The 23,609-nt window shown below is 43.1% G+C and overlaps 1 protein-coding gene across 12 annotated transcripts in view; it reads left to right on the forward strand.

Moving 5' to 3' along the window:
* The first annotated feature begins 3,925 nt into the window (after nucleotides 1-3,925).
* The window catches only part of LOC107996153 (uncharacterized), a 106,777-nt gene continuing 87,093 nt past the window's right edge, over nucleotides 3,926-23,609 (forward strand). For 6 of the 12 annotated variants that reach the window (XM_062072543.1, XM_062072544.1, XM_062072545.1 and 3 more), the window contains exons 1-2: nucleotides 4,184-4,389; nucleotides 4,561-4,643. In XM_062072543.1, coding sequence (XP_061928527.1) covers nucleotides 4,634-4,643 — 10 coding nt within the window. In that variant the 5' untranslated portion in view covers nucleotides 4,184-4,389; nucleotides 4,561-4,633. Of the gene's footprint in view, nucleotides 4,390-4,560; nucleotides 4,644-23,609 lie in introns of all 12 variants that reach the window. The other 6 variants (XM_062072549.1, XM_062072546.1, XM_062072555.1 and 3 more) reach the window with 4 other exon arrangements.

Below are 23,609 nucleotides of genomic sequence, written 5' to 3' on the forward strand. Positions count from 1 at the left end.
AATAATAATAATAATAATAAAATAATAACGCCTCGTGATATATTTAAATAATATACAAGAATCGAAACATTTATTTTCTTTCTGTTATAAATATATTTCTTCGAAAAATATCAATTCGATTGGTTCCAATTGATTTCACAATATCTTTATTGAAATACGTATCGATATAATAATATTACAATTTTCTATAAATATTTTCTAGAAATAAATATGTCTCGGAAGAAAAACTGTCATCGAAAAAAAATATTAATCGAAATTATGTCATACTATTGACATATTGTTGACATTTAAAGCAAATGTCTTACACGCAGAGGCAAAGCAATATCACTGTAATATCATCGTCATCATATTATTTTCTAATGAGATTAATACGAGGGAAAGAATAATAGCCGACGATTTACCAATCACTTCGTTTCTCATTAATGAACGAATCAACTACGATACGAATTGGCTACTTCATTTCAATCGCTGATCGCTGATTATAGCTCTATAAATCAGCCGCGCGCGGTTTTACGCGTCGCGAAAACGGGAAACTCGTCGATTGCTCGTCGATCCTCCAAGTCGGCCGATCGAAGAATTTTTTCCTGTCGCGAATTATCGCGGAAAAGCGAATTATCGCGCGTCGTTCGAGCGTCGAAGCTCATGCTCGATCGCATTGTGACGTAACAACAGCCGATGATTCAATGGAACGGCGATCATTCACGTCGCATGTCGACACGTGCCTGGCTCGTTTGCAAATTGGTCAATTACCATCCACCACCTGACTATGTATATATATATATATATATATATATATATATATATATATATATTGGCCGGTATATTTTAATCGAATACTCTCATCCACTGCGCGCCTCTCGCGCGCAAAGTCTGAGCGGAGGGATGAATGCCGCGCAACCTGTAGGACAGGTATTCCGTGTTTTTCCATGAAATCGAAATATGCGTATAGATTTTTTTCTATTCTTTTTTTGCGAATATGATTGGCCATTACTATGCGTTAACGTCCGTTTCGCTGAAAGAACCAATAACAAAGCGTGAAATCGTGGTAGAAGAAGGTAATCCGCGTGGTGGGAAAGGGAATGTTGATTGATCCACGTCGATACGAGGCGGGATTGAGAAGAATAATTTATTTAGGAGGATAGACGTTTCGTTTCTACAAGGAAGAGGAGAGGTGTAGTTGTTTAACCGAACAAGTGAACAGGGATCTTAAGAGGTATTTATTACGGGAAGAGGATAAAGTCTTGGAACGGTGTCACCGTTCATTCTCGTCATCCCGGGGTGCCGTGAGCGTGTCCGTGAAAATGTGCACGAGATATTCAAGGAGAGGAAGGAGGAGGGGGAGAGTTAATTACAAGGTGATTTGAGTGGACGGCCAAGCTTTTGAAATTTGATCGAGCAACCGATCAGTTCCCCCTTCCCTGGCGTCCAAGTTATCCACAGTTGGCCAGGCGGATGATGGCATCGTCGAAAAGAATACGAAATGAACGCGTGCCCCCACGAACCCGTTACACTACGCCCCGATGAACTCGAGATCCCTGATCTCCTCTAGCACGAGATTCGAGCAATTTCAACAAATTATATACTTTTTTGCTTGGAAAAAATTTATCCCTTCGCTCGAACGAAATTTCCTATTGTACGCAGATGGTATTATCGAAGATTCGTTCGGGTTCGATTAAAAGAAGAAGAAGAAAAAGAGAAGAGAGAATTGTCTCGAAACGGATCTTTGGTGTCCAGCAGGCAACCGCCAAGTCGCGGTTTAACGTAATCGCTTGACCTTGCGCAACCGTTGTTTCGGCCAGCAGGCAACCGTGAACAATGCGATCCCTGGAAGGGAAAGTAGAAGTCCTTTTATCAGGTTTTTTTAATCAAAGGAAAGGATGGTTCGTCGATATCGTGGAAAGGATCGCGTAGGCTGGATTCACGGAAGCCCAGAGATCTCCCTCCCGTGGCCGGATCTCATGGATCGTTGCCCGATGCTTTAAAAGATTGCATCGTGCCGTGAACGGATCGTTGCTCCGATCCGCGGAAGGAAAAATTCATGGGATCCGGGGATCTTGTGCGTCTGCCGGTTCATGGTGCACAACAGTTAATGCAACCTGTATTATACGGATATAGGCGGCGCGCGCTTATCGCCGGAGGATGCGGGAAGGATTAAAAAACCGGGGATTGAATCGCTTCAAGGATATCTCGAGAGGAGAAAAATCTCATCTGGTATTTCGTCGGTCGGATGTTAAACGTCCGCAAATATTTGCGGAGTAATTATTGGTGGAGCACGGATCGATCCGTGCTTCGAAGCATCGTGCCTTCCTATTTTTCCGACTGCTTCATCATTTTTCTACGAACACGTGATACGAATTTTGTACGTAATTAAATAATATTGAATTCTTCGAATTTTATATATATAAAACTCTCTCCGAAGTTTCAATCGGGTTTTAATCATCTTCTCAACGTATGATATATTCGTTGGAAAATACAAGAAAAAGAAAAAGAAAATCGTAGGAGGGAAAATACAAGAGGAGGAAAAATACAAAATACGCGTGCCTGGAAATATTAAAAAGTATTCGCAATTAAAAGAGAAACGAAAGAAATAAATATAAAAAGCCTTCAAATGCACGCAGATGATCTTACGTATCATTTCCTGCGAATCGTTGCTGATTGATTAAAATTCAACATTCAAAGACGAGACGTCGTATATTCGCCCTCGAAGATATTAAATCATGCTTCCTCTTTCAATCATGATTCTCCCAGTGGATAGATTAAATCCTCTGTGTGAGCGTTTTTTAGCCTCGTTAAGAGACGAGGAAACACTTTTTCTCGCGTTTCCGTGCTCGCCGTTCACGGCCCGTTCCGTGAAATCACGTGCAGTGTCGTCGAACGAGACCTACGACGAAGCCTGGTTACACATCGCGTTTCGCGCCACGTCTAATGACATCGTGTACCCCGGCTAGAGAGTACACCGGTGTCGGTGAACCCCGCCGCCTCGAGGCATTTCGCACAGGCGGAGGCCACGGAGGAGAAGAAGAAGAAGAAGAAGAAGAAGAAGAAGAAGAAGAGGAAGAATCCACGGACGTGCGCCTCCTATACTTTGCACCATTACGCTTAATCTACGGCCTGCCGTGTCGATTCATAGAGGGATGCCGGCTTAGAAACGAGCATCATTGGTACGCGTCTCCTAGTTCGTCGTGTCGTCGTCCCCCCTCCTTTGATCTCGCGACCGGAAGATAAATCGGTGGACGCGCGGTTCTTTCTCGGAAGGAATCTCGTGCAAATCCGGGGGAAAAAATACGCTCGCCCGCCGCCGCTTTCACGCCTTCTCTCGATGAATTATGCATCGGTGAAACGGTTCACTCGGGGCAGCTCATGGCCCGAGGCGGCCATCACGAATCGGCCAACGTCACCAAGGTTGTTTGAACCGCGACTATTTTAAGGCGAACGTGTTATTCCACGCGATCAATTCTACGCGATCGAAGGCGAGCACGACGTTTTTGGAGATGCCACCTTCGTCCCATCTGTGCACATTCTATCCCTGGATGCGAAATGTATATATATATATATATCTGTCGTCGACATGATCGTAAATATCCATCGAGGATTATATCGTTTGATCGATTACAAATTACGAGAAGATTGCACGCATTTTCGTTATATCGCGTGTAATACCTTTCCTCCGCATATCCGATCGCGTGATCAACCTTGGGGAACGTAACGGCAACCGAGTTGTTCCCCGCGAAATTCCTAGGGATCGGTGTTTCGGTGTTTTCCCTCCCTGATCGAGCTCAAGCTCGGAGGATCATGATCCGTCCCCGTCGAGATGCCAGAGCCCCCTCTCTCTGCTATATATATATACATACATATATATATATATGTATATGTATACATTGTAGAGGTTTGGTGTGCACGGTGAAGCGAGCGCGCTAGAGAGATTGGTTCCAGACGCGGAGCTCTTCGAGTTCGCGCGTCGAGCAGAGCTAGCTCTACGTAAACTTCTATATTAGTTGTGTCGGCTCCTCTCGTGAGACTGTGTAAGTGGTTTGGAACAGGTAAGAACGATCGGGTTGATCCGGGCGAGAGACAGAGAGAAGAGGAAGAGAGTGCAGGTGAGGGTAGGGGAGGGAGGGGCGAGGTAGAATAAGGTGGAAGAGGGAGGAGAAGAGAGAGAGGCGAGAGAGGAGTTCGTAGAAGGAAAAGGAGAGGAGGGAGGCTCGTGAAAAGAGAGAGGCCGGTCGAGCGAAGAGAAGGACCGTCGGCCAATGAGACACCAGCCCGGTGATGACGTCGTCGTTGTCTCACGTCGAAGTCTCACCAAAAGTCTTCGCCAGCCGCTAGTTCGTCCGCGGTCTCCCGGCTGGACGAGGAGTTCGTCCTTTTCACGAATCTGATCACCGACAGGTGGTTCTATTTATTTATTTATCGCTGTTGTTATTTTATTGTTATTCCTTTCTTTTTTTTACTACTACTACTACTATTACCACTATTATTATTATTATTATTATTATTATTATTATTATTATTACTACTACTACTACTACCATCATCATCTCGTAATCGTGGACCGGCCAGTGAAACAAGCCAACATTGGACATTCACGGATACTACACGGAAGGATCGTGGCTGAAGGAGGCTGCTGTCAGCCATGGGGACGGGTAAGTTGTGCTGCACCGATGACCCATCGATCATGTTCGGTGGTAACCGTCTGGACCTCGAGGATTCGTGATCTCGACGGTTGCATCGATCCTTGGTTCGAATTTAACGATTCCATCCTGGATTACCTGCTCGTTCTCGTTTACTCATTCCCATTATAACTCTCTCGTATCGTGTTCTCCTCGGATCCTTCTTTTTCCTTCTCTTTTCGATCTTGGCGAGCATAAGGAGATCGCCACCACTGGCCCACCATTCGCTGGACATTATCCGGTTATAGTTTCTCCTCTCCTCTCCGTTATTCCCTTTATTATCACCAAGGTTTCTTTTTTTTTCTTTTCTTTATTTCTTTTTCCGGGGATCGAAAGTAATCTTAAAACGAGTTGATAAAGTAGGGATCAATACTTGCAACGCGTATCAACGCGGGACAAGATAGATCGTAGTATCCTTTGTCCTCTTCTAGAGTCAAGGTTATTCTCGAGTATGGAATATTCGCGAGTGTCTGTCCAGGCTAGTTCGATAGTCGTGTTTCTTTGTTCAAACATGGTTCGAAGAACGGGATATAATCAACGTTCTTTCTGTTCTCCAAAATGGACGATCTTTTGCCCGCGAGCCTCTCGGTTCTGCCTTCTCGTTGATAAGCGATATCCCTCTCGATTCGATCATCTTCATCGATCCATTCATTTTCCACCTTGCCGATTTTCCGCGCCGGCCTTGAATCGGATCCTTGGAGAGAAGGATGCCGAGAATGCTTCTCGATCTTCCGCGTAAAAAGCGTAACGTTCCACCAACGCCGCATCACTTTCATCTCGATTTCCTTCACCTTCGATTTCGAGAATTCGATACATTCGATACATGGGTGAAATCGAGACACGATCTTCGATCGATCGGTTACACTTCGAACACTTGACACCTTTTACGAAATTTACGCAAATTATAATATATATATATATATATATATATATATAAAAGAGAGAGAGAGAAGTAAAGTAAAGAAGGAAAAAAGAAATAGAAAAAGGAAGAATGGAAGCATTTCGGTGAAAACGTTTCTATTCGTTCTATCGGATGCAGTTATGTCAGAACGCATAGATAGTTTCGACCTTTAGCACATCCTTTAGGCAGATGGTGTCAAGGATGATGCGCGAGGTGTGCGATCAGAAATTATGCGACTACCTGGGCGTGACGCGTTGCATTTTTTTCTTTTTTTATACGCGTTAAAATAAATCCTCGCATCTCCCGTTTGTCCCCGTTGACCCATCGCACTTTCTTCGTCCACTCCTCGACCCGCGCGCGTATTTGGCGATCGAACGCATCCCCGCGACCGCTTTACTTTTCACACCATCGAACCACGGCCATTTCCGGTTTCGCCATTGCGCCGCGTTGCACCGAGTTTCGAAAGTGCACGTGGGTAAAAGTCGATAACGATCGAACAAGGGTATCGTTGCACATTTTTTTTTATTTCTCGACACGTTTCTCATTCGATTACTTGCGTCATTGCGATATATCTACTCGAAATCGGTCGAATCGCATCGTTCCTGCCGTCATCTAACCTCGCCTGCTGACCTTGAATCTCTCCCGCGATCTCCAACACTCGGTTGCAACGAAGAATCCTCTTGGACGAATTCTCCTTCGATTTCAAGCCTCGAGAGGACGGTTCCGCCGAGGAGTGGGAATTATTTGCATAAAAATATATATATTTACACGTATATATAAGAAAGGAGGATATTATCGAGGGGCGATAATTCGTGTTCCAAGATGCATGTAGATCGGCTATCGATCGCCCTTAGGCGAGTAATGGTGAAGCCCAAGGTGCAGTGAATTCGAGCAAGACACTTTCTGTGACAAGTATATAAGAGAAGTTATGTTGGATCCGGTTTTGCGGCGCGGAGTGCGTGCTTTCACCGGCAGCGGCGACGACATCGAAATCGACGAGATGCGCAAAAAGGATCCTAGGACGACGATGATGATGATTAAGCGGCGAAAACGGGTCGCGAGTGATGGCTGGGACGATGTGAGTGAGTGAGCAGTTTTGGAAAACGCGGCGAGAGAGGATGGAAGGAAAAAAAGAGAAAAAAGGATACGAGTGATTGTCGGGGAGCGGATCCTTTGCTGGTGCCGAACTCCTCGCCGACGCCATCGTCATCGTCTCTAAACGCAACTATCTATTTTTATCAATCTGCTGACATCCCATTGCGTAAGTTCATTCTATCGGGATTACCTGTGTGAATAATGAAATTATTAATCGGCAAAACATCGTCGCGGGATTGGAAGAACGATCGAGTGATTATTTTCTCCTTTTCTCGGTACTCTTTTAAGGTTAATGTTCCTTAAAGATGGATCGTTAATGGCTTTTTTTTAAATAAATGTAACAGGATATTCTATCTTTTTTAAACAAGAAAAAATTTCTTACATCTTTTGCGAAAAATGAAGACACGAAACAAGAAAGATGATATCTTTTAATTTCGACGTTTCATCGTATAAAATATTCGTAGAAAAAAAAAGAGAGGAAAAGAAAGGAAGAAAAATTATATTTTCAAAAGAGATAACTCGCATAGCATGGCAGAAAAGAAGATCCATAATAGCCCCGTGGACGGGGAGAAAAAGAATAAACATATCACTTTTTCCCTCGATTCAGGCCGGTCGCAAAAAAAATCAACTTTCCCTCCTTCCCGACAAAATCGTCGATTCAAGCGTTACTTGGAACGGAACGGAAGAACGATGACGCTGATAAACCTGTGGATTCACCTGTCGGAGTGTCGATGATTGGACAAATCATTCGCTCTCTTCCACTGCGATGGAATTCGCATCCCTGTTTTGAACGGAACGGCGCAAGAAGCTTATTTTCATGGATGGCCGGCCGATCTCGGTTGCCGTTCGAATTCCATCCAATTCCTCTTCTATTATCTCGCGAATCCGCCACGAACGCGTTGCGCGATCGTTTCGCTTTTTGGCCCGTGCTCGCCGACCACGGCCGGTTAAAAAAGAAAAAAGGGAAAAAAAAAGGAAATCGATTACCATTCGCTGGAACTCATCGGTCGGAGCGAATTGCCCTCGGCAGGAATCGAGTTTCGCGCAAAGATGCGCAATGAAGCCATATTCGCCGCTGCGGAGACCGGTGTTTTACCGCTCTGAATGCCGATTCGCGAACGTGACCGTGCAAATGCGGACAACAACGTTCTGCTCGTTCATCGTATTATCTCGTCTCAGAGAGAAAGAGAGAGAGAGAGGAAAAAAAAGGAAAGAAAAGAGTTCGATAAAATTTTCGAAAGCGAGAGTTTCGATTCACCCGACGCTGATTTACGCGACACTGGTTCACGCTTATTGAGCTTGTTCGAACGACTCGTGGCTGTGGTTACGTGATTAATAACGTTCACCGTGAAATTCTGCGATAAGATGTTGCGTTAATGCTTGGATTTTCCCATTTGTCTTCGCGTATCTGTGCCCCGGGGCCACAGAGAATTCTCGAGTCCAGCCTTTCTTCTTAGTCATTTAGTCGGCTAGAAATGGCTGTTGAAAAACTGCGTGGCGATCGCACGTTTTCAACGTTGGACTCGAAGATTTATAACGGCGAATCCTTCTTATTATTTCATTCGTTTTCGTATCGAATCTCGAGAAAAATGGGAAAAAAAGGTGCTGGTCTTTTCAACTTTTTAAGTTGGCGATTTTTCATTTTTCAACGATGACTACCATCATTTCCCTGCACATTTTATTATCCTCAAGAGACAATGGGTCGAGCAGACTCAGGATTACTTTCCAGTCGGTTTTCTTATGTCACCGATCCAACTCGCCGCGCCACGTCCGATCGATGGCGAAAGGCATTGTCGAGGTCACGGTGCACGGCTCCGTCGTCATTTTCCCGGTCGAAACCCGGCAGAAATTGGAGCGAATGCGTGGGTACGTGGGATCGTGGGTCGATAATGTTACTCAATAGTTGCGTTCTATTGGCGCGTTCTAAATAAAACTGGAACAAGAAAAAGAAGACGGAGATTATCCCATCTCGCCTTCCCGAGGCGATTAGCCGTAATTGTATCGCTCGAAGATGTACGAAGATCACAGCTTTCGGATGACGATTCGTTTCCATCCTGGACATTCTTACATCCGATACGATCGTAGAAAAGAATCTTGGAGATTCTTCGCATTTGAAATTATGATTTCCACGAGGATCTCTACATGTGTTCTCGGTGATGAGAATGCCTGGAATCGTTGGACTCGTGCTCGAGATGCTCTCGCGAATGAAATGCTGCGAGCGAGAGATCTTCACGTTGAATTCATTTTGGAGAGATTTTTCCCCCCTTTTTTCTTTATTAGAATCAGAGTGAAACTACTCGGGATCGTAAAAAACTTTCCTTCGCGTTCGTGCTTAAATTATGGAAATCGAAACGAATCGCTTTGTGAATCGCGCATGACAGGAAAGGGGAATGATACGCGCGGAATTTTTCGTGCGTTTAACTGTGACCCCGTTTGAACTCGCAACTCGTTGACGGCCAATTCTTGTTGCGCAATCGGGAAATGTGTAACGCACGCGAAGACACCGTTTTTTTGTCCGTATGATGTATCTGCTGAAAATAATTAATAAGCGCGACGAGGAATCATCCTTGGCAGCGTTTAATTATACACTTGCTCCCATGTTTGGATCAAATTCGATATAAACTTAAAATTTCGCGATCAACATTCTGTAACAAGGAAACAATCTCTCTTCTTCCTGTCGCGTGCCAAGATATTTTAAAAATATGGAGAAATTTTGCAAAAAGGAAAAGTTGTGCGAAATATTCAAAAATTGTGCAAGATCCAAGTTATATATGAGATAAAAGGGTTGGAAAAGTTAATACATACAGCGAATCTTTAATATTGTAACAAATCATTTTATAAATGGTAAAAAAATTGAATCAGATTTGAGCGCGTACAATATATTTAACTTCATAGATCGGATAATCCTCGTATTCGAATATTGATCTCGAAGAATTACATTATATGTATGAAAAAGAAAAAGGAATATGCTTCGAATTGATAAATCTCGATTATTAAACGAGGACATTTGCCTTAGAATTGTTACATTTCAAATGAGAATAAATAAACGAGAGGATAGGAGGGGAGAAAAAGAATAGTTTTCCAATAGACAGTGTCTTTTACGGGTTCGTGTGAAATTTCTCGATAATTAAGGAAGTGTAATTAAGCTCTCTTCTCTCGGTTCACCTGCTAATTTTCTGTCGCATGACACCGAGTCGTTATTACATACCTACCTACCTACCCGGAATCGTTTTCAACTTAACATCTCTCCTCTCTTTTCTCATCTCCGTCTCTTTTACGTAACAAGAAATCCAAGCCAAGCCACGACCACGAAAACCAAACTGTTCAACTCGGTTCCACCGATTGTTCCTGCGCTCGCATTCCACTGTGCACAGTTAAGGTCGTTTCAGGTATATTAAATCGTTCGGTGTTCTTTTTTTTTTCGTTTTTTGTTTTTCCAACGAACGAAAGATTTAATTCAATCATAGACTTTCATGGGCGCGCGTGGAAAGGGGAGGAAAAAAAGGAAAAAGAAAAAAGAAAAAATGAAGCTCCTTGGCCGGGACGTAATGAGGTGAAACGGCGCGTTAGCAACGCGTGGGGAGGAGATGGCTTTTTTGCCGTGGTGCGTTTCGAAGATGAGAAAAGTCATGAAAACGTTGGGCGAACCGGGGCCTCCTCTATAATCTCTGCGTATTTATGAGTTTCGCGAGTAATATTTAGCATGGGCTTCATTCAATTATGCACCCCGCCGGCCAGTTTCCTCCGCCCAATTGCATCTTTACTACGCTTCTCTATTGCGAATGCGCGCGGCCATGCGTTCGAGATCGCAGGTTGCAGCGATCTGCCGCCCCGTCTTTCGCAGCGAAATCAATTTTTCCCACAGTAGGGAAATATTAATGCGTCCAATACATTTCTGCGTTCCGATACATTTCAAATATAAATTTCAATTTCGCTTCTGCTTTGGAACTGGAACGAAATCATCCGAAACCGTCCCAAGGTCCGATAAACGAACTTACATAAATATTAATCATTTTTACAAGGATTGTTCATTGGAAACTTTCAGCGAATTCCGATATTGGGATTGAAACCGTAATCTAAGTCACCATCTTCTGGAAGGAGGACTTAAAAAAATGAAAATAAAATTACTCGAGTATCGATCATCGCATAAAGACGTTCATTTGGATTAATTAAATGACGGGGGGCCCGGGCTACACCGAAATCCGGCTACCGTATAATAAATATAGGAGGCATGCGAACGCGATAGAACACCACGGTTGAAACGATGATGATTAACCGGTCGATCGGTTAGACCGGTATCCACGTCAAGCAACGCGAAAGTGGCGAGGTGCGGTCGTCCATTGCCGATTATAGGCATCGTTCGTTTCTGAGACGCCACTCGTTCCTTCTCCCTTTTTTTCTTCATCGGAGCTTGTCTACGAGAGAGAAAGGAAAAGAGAGTGTGTGGTGTATCCGTTATGGCCAGTCCTGAGACGAACGTTACAAGCGTCGTGGTTCGCCAGCGTGAATTTGTATATGTGTATGAGTATGCATGTGTTGTCGGATCGAGATTTTTCTCTCTCTCTCTCTCTCGGGATCTTTGCCATTTTTCTGACCGCGAAATGAGTACATCTTCGGGACTTTCTGCCTTCTCGAACGCCCGCAGGTATCGTTTCATGGGGGAGGAGAGAGAGAGAGAGACGTCGTACGTTAGATTGCATCCTCCGGATCGAATCGTTAATTCTCAAACGATTCAGCTTGCAATTTATGGCACCTTCCTCGCGAATATCCTCGCGTGAGAAATTTATAAATGGCCAATTTCCAAATGAATGCACGGATGAGAAATTAGGATTATCTCGGTTCTTTCTAATTTTAATAATATGCAAATCTAAACTTGGCCTCCCTGCGCCTATAAATTTGAAACGTTGTAAAATTAGAAGTGTGTTCGCATTGGAACGAAAGGAAACCCTCTCGTTTTCTTTATAAATATAAATCTTTAAGATGAATCTTTAAGAATAAAATTTTGCGATCAATTGTGAGAAACAATCGTTGAATGATAATACCTCTTTTAATTTAAAGAAAACACTGCGCGCAGCTACGTAGAAATATGTGCAATTTCTCTACCGTTTAATTAACCGAGAAGAAAAGCCCGTGAGAGAAGAAGAAGAGAAACCATGGCACACATGCTTCTGCATTTTCTTCGCCGTTCTCATTTTCTCCTATATCCACCTTTCCCCCTTTCTCTTTACATCTTTGACAGTCTTGCTCCTTTCCTCCTCGCGTTGGCTCGCGTATATCGCCGTTCCTCGGAAGCAAAATGTTCTCTTCGACCTTTCGCGGCCACCGAGTGTAGGCGCCATTACTCGGATCTCCCTCCTCCCTTCTTCTTCTTCTTCTTCCTCCTCCTTCCTTTCTGTGCTCATCTTTTCTACCTTCTTCCCCTTCTTCTTGCTCTTCTTCTACTTCTACGACTACTCCTTCTCCTCCTCCTCTTCCTCCTCCTTCTTCTTCTTCTTCTTCTTCTTATCTCGTCGGTCTCTACGAGTCAAGGACCGTTCTCAAGGAGGTCGCTCCTTTTAACCGGGCGTGTAGCGTGTGTACACGGTTTCCTTTGTCTCTCGGAATCGCGGCTATTACATCGCTCGACATTTCCCTCTCCCGCTTGCTTTTTTCGCTCCAGAGAAACTTTTTCTCCGGGGATGCATATCCGCAGAGAAAAAAAATGGATCTTTTTTTTTTCATTTTGTAACTTTCTATTCGAATCGTTTCTTCTTTCTTCTTACCGGTTTTTTTGAATTTTCTCTTTTGTCCCCAGAGGTATTCCTACTTGCCTAGAACCACTTGGTATGCTCATCGCACACATCTTTTATCTCCGTTTCTGTTTAGCGACCCTCGAATAAATCAATTTTACTCGATCACTCGATTTTTTATTTTTGTTGCCTTTTTCATTATATATAAAAGATGGACGGGTCAAATCTAAGGAGCCTGATTTCGATATTATTTTATTATTCTTTCCAACGAGCAACCCCCTCCTCCCCCGGGTCAGGGTGTCACGGCTATTGGCTTTCACGAGATATCATCGAGCGTACCTTCGAGCAAAGTGGTTCGTAATCGTGCAACACTTGTAAGGGAACGATATACGGCCAAGTTAATGGACCGAGTAAATTTAATCATACCGATTCCTCGAGCCCCTCTTCCTAGTTCTTCTCTATCAGGGCCGAATAACGATCTCGAGAGATTCTCGGCAATGATTAAACGGACGGTATCGGGACTGGCTAGCAAGCGTCACTTTTCCTTTTCTCAGCGGATCTGAAAACTAGTTTGTCGCGTTTCTTTCGCGCGGACTCGTCGATCTGGATTATCGCGATCCTTATTATTCCTTCCCTTCGATCCCCGTTCGCGCATTAGATTCAACTTACTCGACCGAAGAAATTATTACGAACGTGATCGGCAATTTCGATTCCGATCCTCTCGGCGCTCGATCTCGATACCTCGGCAATTTGCTCGTCGAGTTGAATGAATACGTTTTTATCGACTCGTCTCGAGATACGGTTCTTTAATTACGGTTGTTTAAAAAAAAAAAAGAAACATGTCGCGACTGTTCAAATGTATGCGCCCAATTTGCATGCAAATAATAGGTTTCTAAACGGAGATTTCTAATTTCCAGCTAGCTCTAACTGTAAAAAGAAAAAAAAAATGTCACGTCTCTCGTTTACGAATTCGCGGCAGAGAGTTATGTTCGAAAGCTCGCCGATGGGACTTGCAAATGAGCGGCGGAGGCTCGGCGGAGACACGGGGAGAGAAAGAAAGAAAGGAAGGAAGAAAGGAAAAAAGAAAGAAGAAAGAGTTACGGGATCGATCGCCCACTCAAAGCGTGAATCGATTTGTAACGGTTGTAATGAAATTACGAACGAAGTGTGTAAAGAAAGAAACACGTCTCACGTGGAGGACGTGTTACGTAAATTATATTGATAGCGCAAACGCGAAGGTGTAACGCGAAACGGGGACACGGCTCTCTGTTCGACACAGAATCTTCCTTTTTTTTTTCGACGATCTCGTTAGCGGAGAAGCGTTCGTTCGATGCACGTTGGCAACGGAAGCAATAAGATGATAGGGATACTTAATTAAACCCTCTCGTGTCGATTTCTCGTATTCCACTCTTTTGATCCTTGGATAAATCTTAAGGATTTTATATCTTGTTGAATATCTCTCTCGTTATTATCTATCTCGATGATTTTTTAATTTATACGTGTATAATATACTCTTTCGATTACTTTTAAAATTCTAATTTACTAACTTGAGGCTTGGAAAAAAAAAGAAGCCAGGTTTTCGAACAAACTGGCACGATCTCGAATACAAGTTTAAGCTTTAACTTAAATATTCGTAGCCGAGAAAAATCGATTATAACCAAGCGTGCTCGTACGTGCTCACCTCGATAAAAATAACATAATGAATAATAAATACGATTCAATTTCCTTCTTCTTGCACCGATCCGCCGGCATCATCGCTCAACATCGTCGGGGAAAAAAGAAAGAGAAAGGGAAGAGAATAACAAGATCCAGCAACGTAAGTTGCCTCTTCCCCTCGTCTAATAAAATTCCTGGATCGGTCGGTTGCCGGAAGACGTTACCAGAAGCTTCAATCATTGTCACGGAGTGTCTCGGCACCGTTCATCCTGCGATCATCATCCCGCTTGTTTATACCTCGATTGATTGTTTGGAATAAGCAGCAATATGATGAATGCTGGAGAATGCTGGAGAGAGAAGCAACTAACTGCTCCGCCACAATTTCTTACTAATAATAATTCTTCGAACGTCGTCCGGCACGTTCACGATCGTCGACGACCATGCAGAATCGACCTTCCACCCTTTAACGGTTACGATGCAATTATTCGAGCTTCGAGATGGCAATGTCAGAGGTCACGGCGTAAATTACTTTTCATGCCTCTTCTATGGTTCCGTTACGCGAGCTCACGTACTTTGCACGCGTGCACCGACGTTCACCGGGGTCATTACGCGAGGATGATTTTATTATTTCATCGGCTCGTGCGTTCTCGATCGATTTGGAGCCAACCTCTTCCTCCCGTAATCTCTTCCTCGCGATTTCGCAATTCTTCGAATGGAATTTTAAAGTTGCAAACGGTTGGGAAGAGACAAATGATATGTATATATATTAAAAGGATAGAGTTTATGATTGTTAAGATCGTTGGGATGGGCTCGTGCGATTGTGCGAGCGTTGGCCGATGAACATGGTAATGTTAGGGTGTGAGAAACGGGTCTAACAGGGCAATAAAGATCTCGTGCGGCTACGGGGTGTCTCGTGACAAGTGGGGATAGGTGATTTAGCACGGTGAACACGGGTAAAAAAAGGTTCGTGTATTACGCGTATTATTTGAACTTGTTTATGGGATGTAATGAGTTTTAACGGTTTGTCATTTTGTTTTTCGTCGGATAAGATAATTTAAACGAGCGCAGTTTCGATATGATTCGGGAAATGCTGTGAAAATCTCGTCAATGGAAGAATATTTCAAATATTCCTAAACATGAAAGTTTGATCACTCTGCAACGATAAAAGAAACTCCATAAGGGATATTAATCGAGATTCATCGTCGTCGAGCGAATCTTTATCACACGAAAATTTGAACGATATCTCAATCTCCTGGGAAACGCATCGTATATTAAAACCTCGTTCAAATCGATCGGAAGATAGCCAGCGGATAATTCTCATTTATCCGGTAATCTGTTTCCCGTTTCGACGAGGCGCAGTTTTACAGTGAAAAAATAGCCAGCGGCGCGAGAAACGTTAGAACGGTGAATTTTCGCAACGATCAATTTGTCCGGTTAACAATCGGCAACACGTGTTAGACGGCGATCAGGAAAATTGCAGTAATTTTACCGTTTTGCAGTAGTCATCCAGGCGTACGAGCATATATATATATATATATGTACATAGTCGAAACCGATAATAACGCCACCACGCTGCTTCTCCGTGAATTCGTACTCATCCTTAAACGGTCCATCGATACGGGGTTATTATTTCGCAATTTGCGTTTCGTCTCTTTGTCGAGCGAGCAACGTATCTCCTCTTCTGCCAATATTAATTCGCGAACAGGGGACACTTGTCTACGAGGAGGAGATATTCTTGGAATAATAATATTTGCCGTTCAACAATATTTGTTCTCGAAACCTTCATCTTTGTTCTTGGAAACGATCGACAAAAGTTGGCGAAATCAAGGAGAACGCACACGCGCGTATAAAAGCATCGGGCGGCGGATAAAATTAGCCGAGAATATCTGGTTTTCGAAGCAAAGAAAACGATTCTCGCGTTATTGAAGCTGTTGAACGTGTTAACAATCATTGACACGTTTGCGTAGCGTGCGCCTTAAGTGGCCGGAGAGTTCAATGCTTGCATCAGACGGCAGCTCGGCGAGCTTGGCTCGATTACCGCCGCGCCGCGTGTCACCAGTCTTCCCATATTTAGGGAAAACATCCGTTAAGTTATTGCGTGATCGTGGAAATATTCTCTCTCTCTCTCGAGTATAATGCGTTACGAAAATTCTCGTTCTCGTTAACTCGTGGCTCGAGAATAAGAAGAAACGATCGGAGAGATGATCGAAGTTGCACGGATATCGGATTCTTTTTCTTGCAGTTTTTCCCGCCGAGGATATATTCTCACGGATCGAAGAAGCAGAACGTCTTACCGTTAAGCGGGATACGCTCTCGTGGGAAAAAAAATAGCAGGATTCACGCGAGGAAATCGTTAATACTGTACGTATTCTGGTACGGCGTGTTCGAGGGACCGTCGAACGTTGATTAAGGCAAACCGTAAGGTGGAGATTAGAGGGAGAATAATCGCTTTTACGATATAATCCGACGGTCAGCCATGACATCTCCATCTCCGTGGACGGAAATTTTTATCGCGGGGATAGTTAAAATTGCTTACGACTCTGATAATTGATATTTTACGCCGCTTCGGTAATTAGCGTTCCACAACTAGTTATCGTTAAACGGCTTTTATACTTGATAAGCTTGAGGATTACGCGTCGGCGGATACCTTGGCGCGCGCGGTGTTATTCGTTCGAACGCAGCTTCCCCTCGAAATCGAAATCGTTTGAAATGATATTTCGGTATTAAACAATTCGGTTATGGAAGCGAGCCGAGTTTGCCGCGATCGAGGAAATTACTGCTTATCTCTATATCCAACGATACAGATCTTACTATGAGAGGAATCAGAGTGTGAAGCCTATCCTCTGTTCGTGAATTAACATCGCGAGTGTAACGCATCGTTATGGGATGCGTTATTAGCCGCGCCGTGAAATCTTCATCCTGAAACCGTCATCCGATTATCATCTAATTATCACTGGGAACAAATTGCTAAACCTTAACCATCGTTTCATCCGATTATTCTTCTTAATTTTTTTTTCCACCTACTATAAACGATCTTTTCATCATTGCTCCTGGAAGAAGAGAAAAATTACTCTCTTTCCATGGAAATCCCTCGCCAATCCTCCGTATTATCCACGAGGTTATTAATTAAAGATCCTAGAAAACGATCGCTGAACCAGATGACTTCTTTCCTCGCCGATCGAATCGAGGCCGCAGACACGAAGCCTTGGCTCCCATTCGCGCTTTTCTCACATCCCCGCGATTCTTATTAATTCCATCGTCCCTGCCAAAAATGGTAAAACTCCTCCGACGCGTTCTCTCGGAGATCCGTTGCGATTTATTTATGCGAGTTTTCATCGCCGATCAATACGACGCGAATCATTGTTGGACGTAATTACAGGAGGCGAGTTGAACGCACCGCGAAGAATTTCGAACCGTGGCGGGACATCGACACGCGGTGCTTCTTCGATGCCGGTATCGAACTCGAAGGATGCTCGAGTTACGACCAACTTTTTACTGTTAGACCCACCAGGTTTACGAGCCCCGGTGTCTCTCGCGCCAACGATGGATCGTAATCCAGCGCGAAATCCGTGGAAAAACGTAACGGTATCGGGAACGCGCCGCGAATCTACGCTCCGCGAGCCAACCTTTATTTATATTCACCCGTTATTACCGAGCTGTGACGTGCCGAGATCGTTATTTCGATTCGAGAGTAAAGCGAGTAAAGTTGCGCGTTGAAATTTTCTTTTGTTTCTTCTGATTCCGTACGAGATCGTTCTTTCTCCGTTATTTTATTATAACGTTTTATTTACTCGTTGTCGTCGCAAAGATCCCATACTTTTCGCATACTTTTTCCCCGTTCAACTTGTTCCTCCATTTGCTTCTGCAAAGTCTCTGTCCTCGGCAAAGTAATAAGGAAGAATTCGTTTGTTATTCACATTGCGAGTGTTTCTTAGAAAAATTTACAGTTGTAAAATTTCTTCGCTTCAAGGAATGAAAATTAATATTATTTATTGCCGCTTATCATTAAAAATCGTATAAATATCAAAGAAGGAAAAATAGGCGTTGAACACGTAACAATGGAACGAAATTTAAATATTCGTTTGCCTCGCTGCAAAAACTAATACCCATCTTCGAGGGAAAAAAGTTTCTCGACTCGCAATGCCAAAAAAAGAAAAAAAAGAAGAAAAAAAAATTACACGATTCGAAGAGCGTAATTGCACGCGATTTTCCACGCGGCTCAAGGTTGCTGATGGCGATTTAATTCCCTGGTGAACAACAAAGAGATAAACGTTTCATTAGCATTCCCCTCCCCGATGACGCAAGCCACGCGTTGAACAATGGCCGCGCGAGTTTCAGCCCGTTTTCCGTCGTTCCGGTGTTTCGCGGATGACGAAAACGGACGCGTTCCTCGTACTTACGATGCCCGGCCGTCTCCCCGGCTGCTGGACAGAATCGTTCGTTGCCTCCGCCACTTCCTGAGTCCTCGCTCGCATACGAATGAACGCCCGCCTCGTTCCTACCTCGACGACAAAAAAAAAGGAAGAAAAAGAAGAAGAAGAAGGAGGAGGAGCAGAGAACATGCGATTGATCGGAGGACACTTCCTTTGTGCGAAGCTATAATTTGCGGCAAAAAAGGTGTCGTAAAAATACGGCCCATCGAGGAAATTTAAGACCACGCACGGTTGAAATCGTGAATCGTGGCGGGCGACTTAGAAAGGGGGAAAAGTATTAAATTTTATCACGAATTTCTCGAGTTTCTTTTCCTTTTTTTGAGTAATTCGTCGATTATTACTCTTTCAACTATTCATTTTTAAAGAATCCTTCGATGATCATTACACGTTGCAAACGGGAGGAGATTGATTATAAATCAGTCACGCGTAACTCGGCGTTTAGACTCGTTAGGCGGCGTGGAAAGGTGAGAATGGTTTTCGGTAGCCAGGGGTCGTGTAAAAATATTTGGGAATCTTGGGTTCTGTATGAGAATGAGGGGGCCCACGCGTTACGCCAGTTTCTGTGCTCGAAACGAGCCGAGGAACTTTCACTTGGCGGTGGAATAATTCTGTCTCGCCTCGTCCGACCGCTCTCTCGTCCGTTGGCTACGAGTGGTGGGCGTAAGTTTTAGGCCCGAATCGCTCGCCGACTTTTATACCTTGTTGATTCATGCCGGATGTTGCCACAGGCGAGCACGATGGATGCCAGAATCGTGTTCGGAATAGGAATTTCCTAACGCGGTGCAACTCGCGGCCCTCGATGAGTTGGTTCGCACGTCGCCTCGCCGCTCTCCTCTTCCTCCTCCCCTCTTAAAATAGAAAATATCTTCGTCGATGATCGATGATTCGTTTGCAAGAAAAGAAAAAGACAAATACGTGACGGGCTTGGACGTATTTTTTATGCATCGAAAGACGGATAAAAATAGCGAGACGAGGAAGCGAGAAGTAATTACACGGAATGATTAATTTTTAGATATACTCGGGATGATGGAATAATCTCCAAAAGAAAATAATGAGCGAACGAAGCGAATGAAGAATAATTAAGCGAAATAACGATAAATTATACGGTACTTGGAATATCTTAGCCTGGTCCGAGAAATGGAGAATCGATGATGTCTCTATTTAAAAAAAACGTTTATCGAGAGAGTTTTTGCCCGTGAAATTTCATCGTCGAATAACAACAATTTGGATCTCGAGATTGGATTCAACAGCGATATTTTAATACCGTTCAATCGATTCGAAGGAAGATTCGTTCGCGAGAGAGAGAAAACGCTGTAATGGATCGTAATCGATCATCGCAGAGTTCGTCCAAAGGATATTGACCCGTGATGATTCCTGTTCGAGAAACCATGTTAATTAACGGTCGATGATGAACAAGGAATGGAAATAATTCCGTGACACCGAAAATTATTACACCGAATTATCTCCGTGATTGTACGTCGAATTTAAACAGAAATCGGGGTTATTTTAATTGGTTAATGATTACTTATCGTTGAGAGAACATTAAGAGAATTCGAGGTATTAAGTATCTACTTACAAATTCTTTGATTTAATTCTACTGATCTCGGTGAAATTATTAGATTATAATCATATCTTATAGGTGTAATAATTTTTATTCATTAAAGATTATACGGTATTAATGGATCGTTTACGTTATGAGATATTAATCGATATATGATTGTGATTAAAAAAAGACGTTTAAAATTCGTAATACTAATTAATCCAAGTATGATATACTTTATTTAATAATAATTTCGTGCGATTATTGGAATTGAATTGGACGAAGAATCGAGATTTAGAGAAAGGTGAAAATAGGGCTCTCTTTCGCGGAATGGAAAAATTGAATTTACGAGTTTCATTTATCGATATCCGCCCAATTCGGCGAATTCTAGAATTCTATACTCGAACATCTCTTTTCACGGTTCGCCGTTACCTCGTTTCGAATCGGTGTCGGCCGACAAGATTTCGCTTGCATTTCTTCTTTGCACACGCGGACCGATCGAATCGATTTTGCAACAAATACGCGTGACCAAGGCGAGAGAGAGCCGCTGTGTCACTTTTTCCACCATTAAATGGCACACCGATCGATAAATATTCATTTCTCGCTCACACTTGAACAAATAATAATAAATAAACGAATGAACAAATAATAGCAATATCGAGTAGTTTTGTTCGAAGGCTCGGAATCTCATTGGACGAATATAATTGTTGGATAACTCGATTTTAAAGTATTTCTATTTACCCACAAAGTATTTCTCAAAAGTACTTACTTACTGCCTAGAAAATCATGTTTTTAAATAGACGGGAAGCTAATTTATATTTTAATCTCGATGAATTATTCATTATAGTTGAAGGTTTATTAACTGAGCATATAATAACTCACGTGTAATAAAAAAAAAAAAGAAAAAAAAAAAAAGAAAAATTCGTTAAAATGAAACACGTTCTTATAATTTCTGTACGGAATTAAAAGAAATTTCTCCTTAACGAGGCGTAGATCGATCTCCATATACAGGAAAAAAAGATATAAAGAGAAGAAGAATAGCTGTCTGGGACTGGGACGCTACACACATATTGTGTCGTATCTAAACACTTTCACGACTCGGCTTCGAGCGAAATGGGAACGAAACGTGGGCGATTCGTCTATGAAAAAAAAAAAAAAATAAAAATTCATCGCACGATCATTCATACGCAAACAGATTCGACGCGCGATAATTAAATCAATTTATATTAAATCATCGAGAGGGATCTAAGGCGCAGGTCTGAACCTGGTCGAAATCGATTTGCTCGGATCATCACGATTATATGCAAATGAAAAGAAAATGGAAGTCGTGATACAGAATTTCGAGGTTCTCTCATCTTTCTCGTCGTTTATTTAAGGACGTTGGGAATTGGAAGTGGAGGGAGAAAAAAAAGAAAGGAAAAGAAGACTTGTTCGAATTCTGCATCCGCTCGTCCTTTCTTCTCTCCGCAATGTCGCAACGTGCGTGGGTATTATCCAGAGAGGTGCACACGCGTGCTCGTCGTGTATGCGCCGCCGATTAATTGATAGGTTTTGTCATCGTTTTCTTCTGCCTGCCTACCGCCTCATATCATCATTGACACGGTAACACATTTCACCGCGATACCCTTACCAAGCGCCGCGACAAACTTGTGCACGGACCTATTTGCATAAAGTGAACGCGCGTGAGAGTGATGCATGCCACGATTCGCCCGTCCCATTCAACCAGCGGAGAAATTATTCTCTATTGCAACCGAAATTGTCATCCTGATTTCAACACGAGTTGCATTACGTACTTGAAAGAAACGTGTCGGTTAATCGAATTATAATAATTGGGGTAATAATCGCTTATCTTATTCAAATTCTGGAAAATAAATTCGAGCGAATTCGAATTTATTCGTTTTATTACATCACGCTGTTCGCATTCCGCTTCCGCGAACGGTTGGTCGAAACGAAATTGCGGAAGCGGTATCGAGGCATCTACAATTCGAAAAGAAGGGTGGCCAATTTCCGTGACGAAAATTAAGCGTCGAGATAGTGCAGCAGCGGGCCAGCTGTGTTAAACTCAGTCAGTTGGAGTTAGAGGCAAGACACTTGTGGTAGGTGCAAGCAAAAAGAGTTACAGGTGCACGTCGTGCGTACCAGGCGTTTTCCTCCGTTTTCTATCCATGTTATTGACACGCATCGATATACCCCTCTCTCTATACACTTTTCTACGAGAGGAATTTAAATCTAACGAAACGAAAGTTTTTAATTACTATTATTGCAATAACACCTCGATAATCTTCGATTATAATAGAGTCTGGTATTTACAAGTTCGGATGTAAAACACTTTTATTAAGCCTCGTCGGAGGCAAGGAATAAACATAGTCCTCCCCGTTTCATGGTATTTATAGTTATTTTAAAAAAGGACTAAGCAGCAGCAGGATTGAAAATAAGCATGATTCTTCGAGTTGCGCATCTTTTTCACGAAATCTTTCTAGTTCATGCGATTCATGGTGAATCATTACCAAGATCAAGACTAAATTGTTGGAAGAAAAAAAACTCGCAAGACGAGGAATCAAATGGCCATCTCCTCTCTCTCTCTCTCTCACCAACTCGTTCTTCCTCGAACGTTTTCCCTCACGATCTTCCTCCTTTTTCCCGCCACCCGGTTCCCTTCTGCTGCTCGTTTTTCCTGGTCATCATCCTTCTACGTTCCTCCTTCTCGTTCCCCTAATTGTCCCTCTCTTTTTCGCTCGAGACGTTCCACGTTCTCTCTCTCTCTCTTGGTTCCATTCCCACCTCCTCACATCCCCTCGCGGTGAATCCTTCTCCCTGCACGTACAGTCGTTAACATTTCGCCGCGCGGTTGATCGCCAGCCCTGACTTATTGTGCGACGTGGCGAGCAATACGCTCGCGTACGACGCGTCCGCTCTGCGCGTTCGCCATAAGCCGAGCCGCACGTAAAGGACGTCTTCCGCGAATCGCGTGCACCGGAGTCCCCTGAAAACTCCGCTTCCGGTGAGGCCGCACCGCAATCAAATCTTTATTACCGCCTCGACCGATGACCGAGGAAGGAGAGTTTTCTCAAACTTGTCGAAATCTCTCTTTTCAAGATTTTTTTCGCCAAGATTTCGCAGATTTTTCGAAACTTTTTGAAGATTTCTGAAATATGCGGTGTCTTTTGGAATCTTCGCATCGCAAAGAAAGATTTCAGAGATTTTTGAAATCGTTACTGGAACGATCGAGGAAGGATTTCGAAGATTTCTGAAATATTTATTTTTTTTGGAATGATTGAATTCTTAAATATTCACTTTGAAAAATCCGTTTCGTACGATGTATCGCTGTAAAATCTTTATCGTTTTATAAAACTATCTTAACTATCTTAAATATCCAAGGATAATGATCCGAGGTTAACATCACGGTTTAAACTCGTATTTCTCTCATTTTCGAATGATGGGATATATATTCAAAGGTGTTTAATGGTTAAATTTCGTCCTTCGTGGCTTAAAGACGCGATGTGAATGCTCGAAGGGAGGTTAAATTTCCTTTGCATGTCTATAATCAGGCACGCACCGAAACCTGATGATCTTTAGTCACGAAGG

Source organism: Apis cerana, linkage group LG3 (assembly GCF_029169275.1).
Source record: "Apis cerana isolate GH-2021 linkage group LG3, AcerK_1.0, whole genome shotgun sequence".
Lineage (NCBI taxonomy): Eukaryota > Metazoa > Arthropoda > Insecta > Hymenoptera > Apidae > Apis > Apis cerana.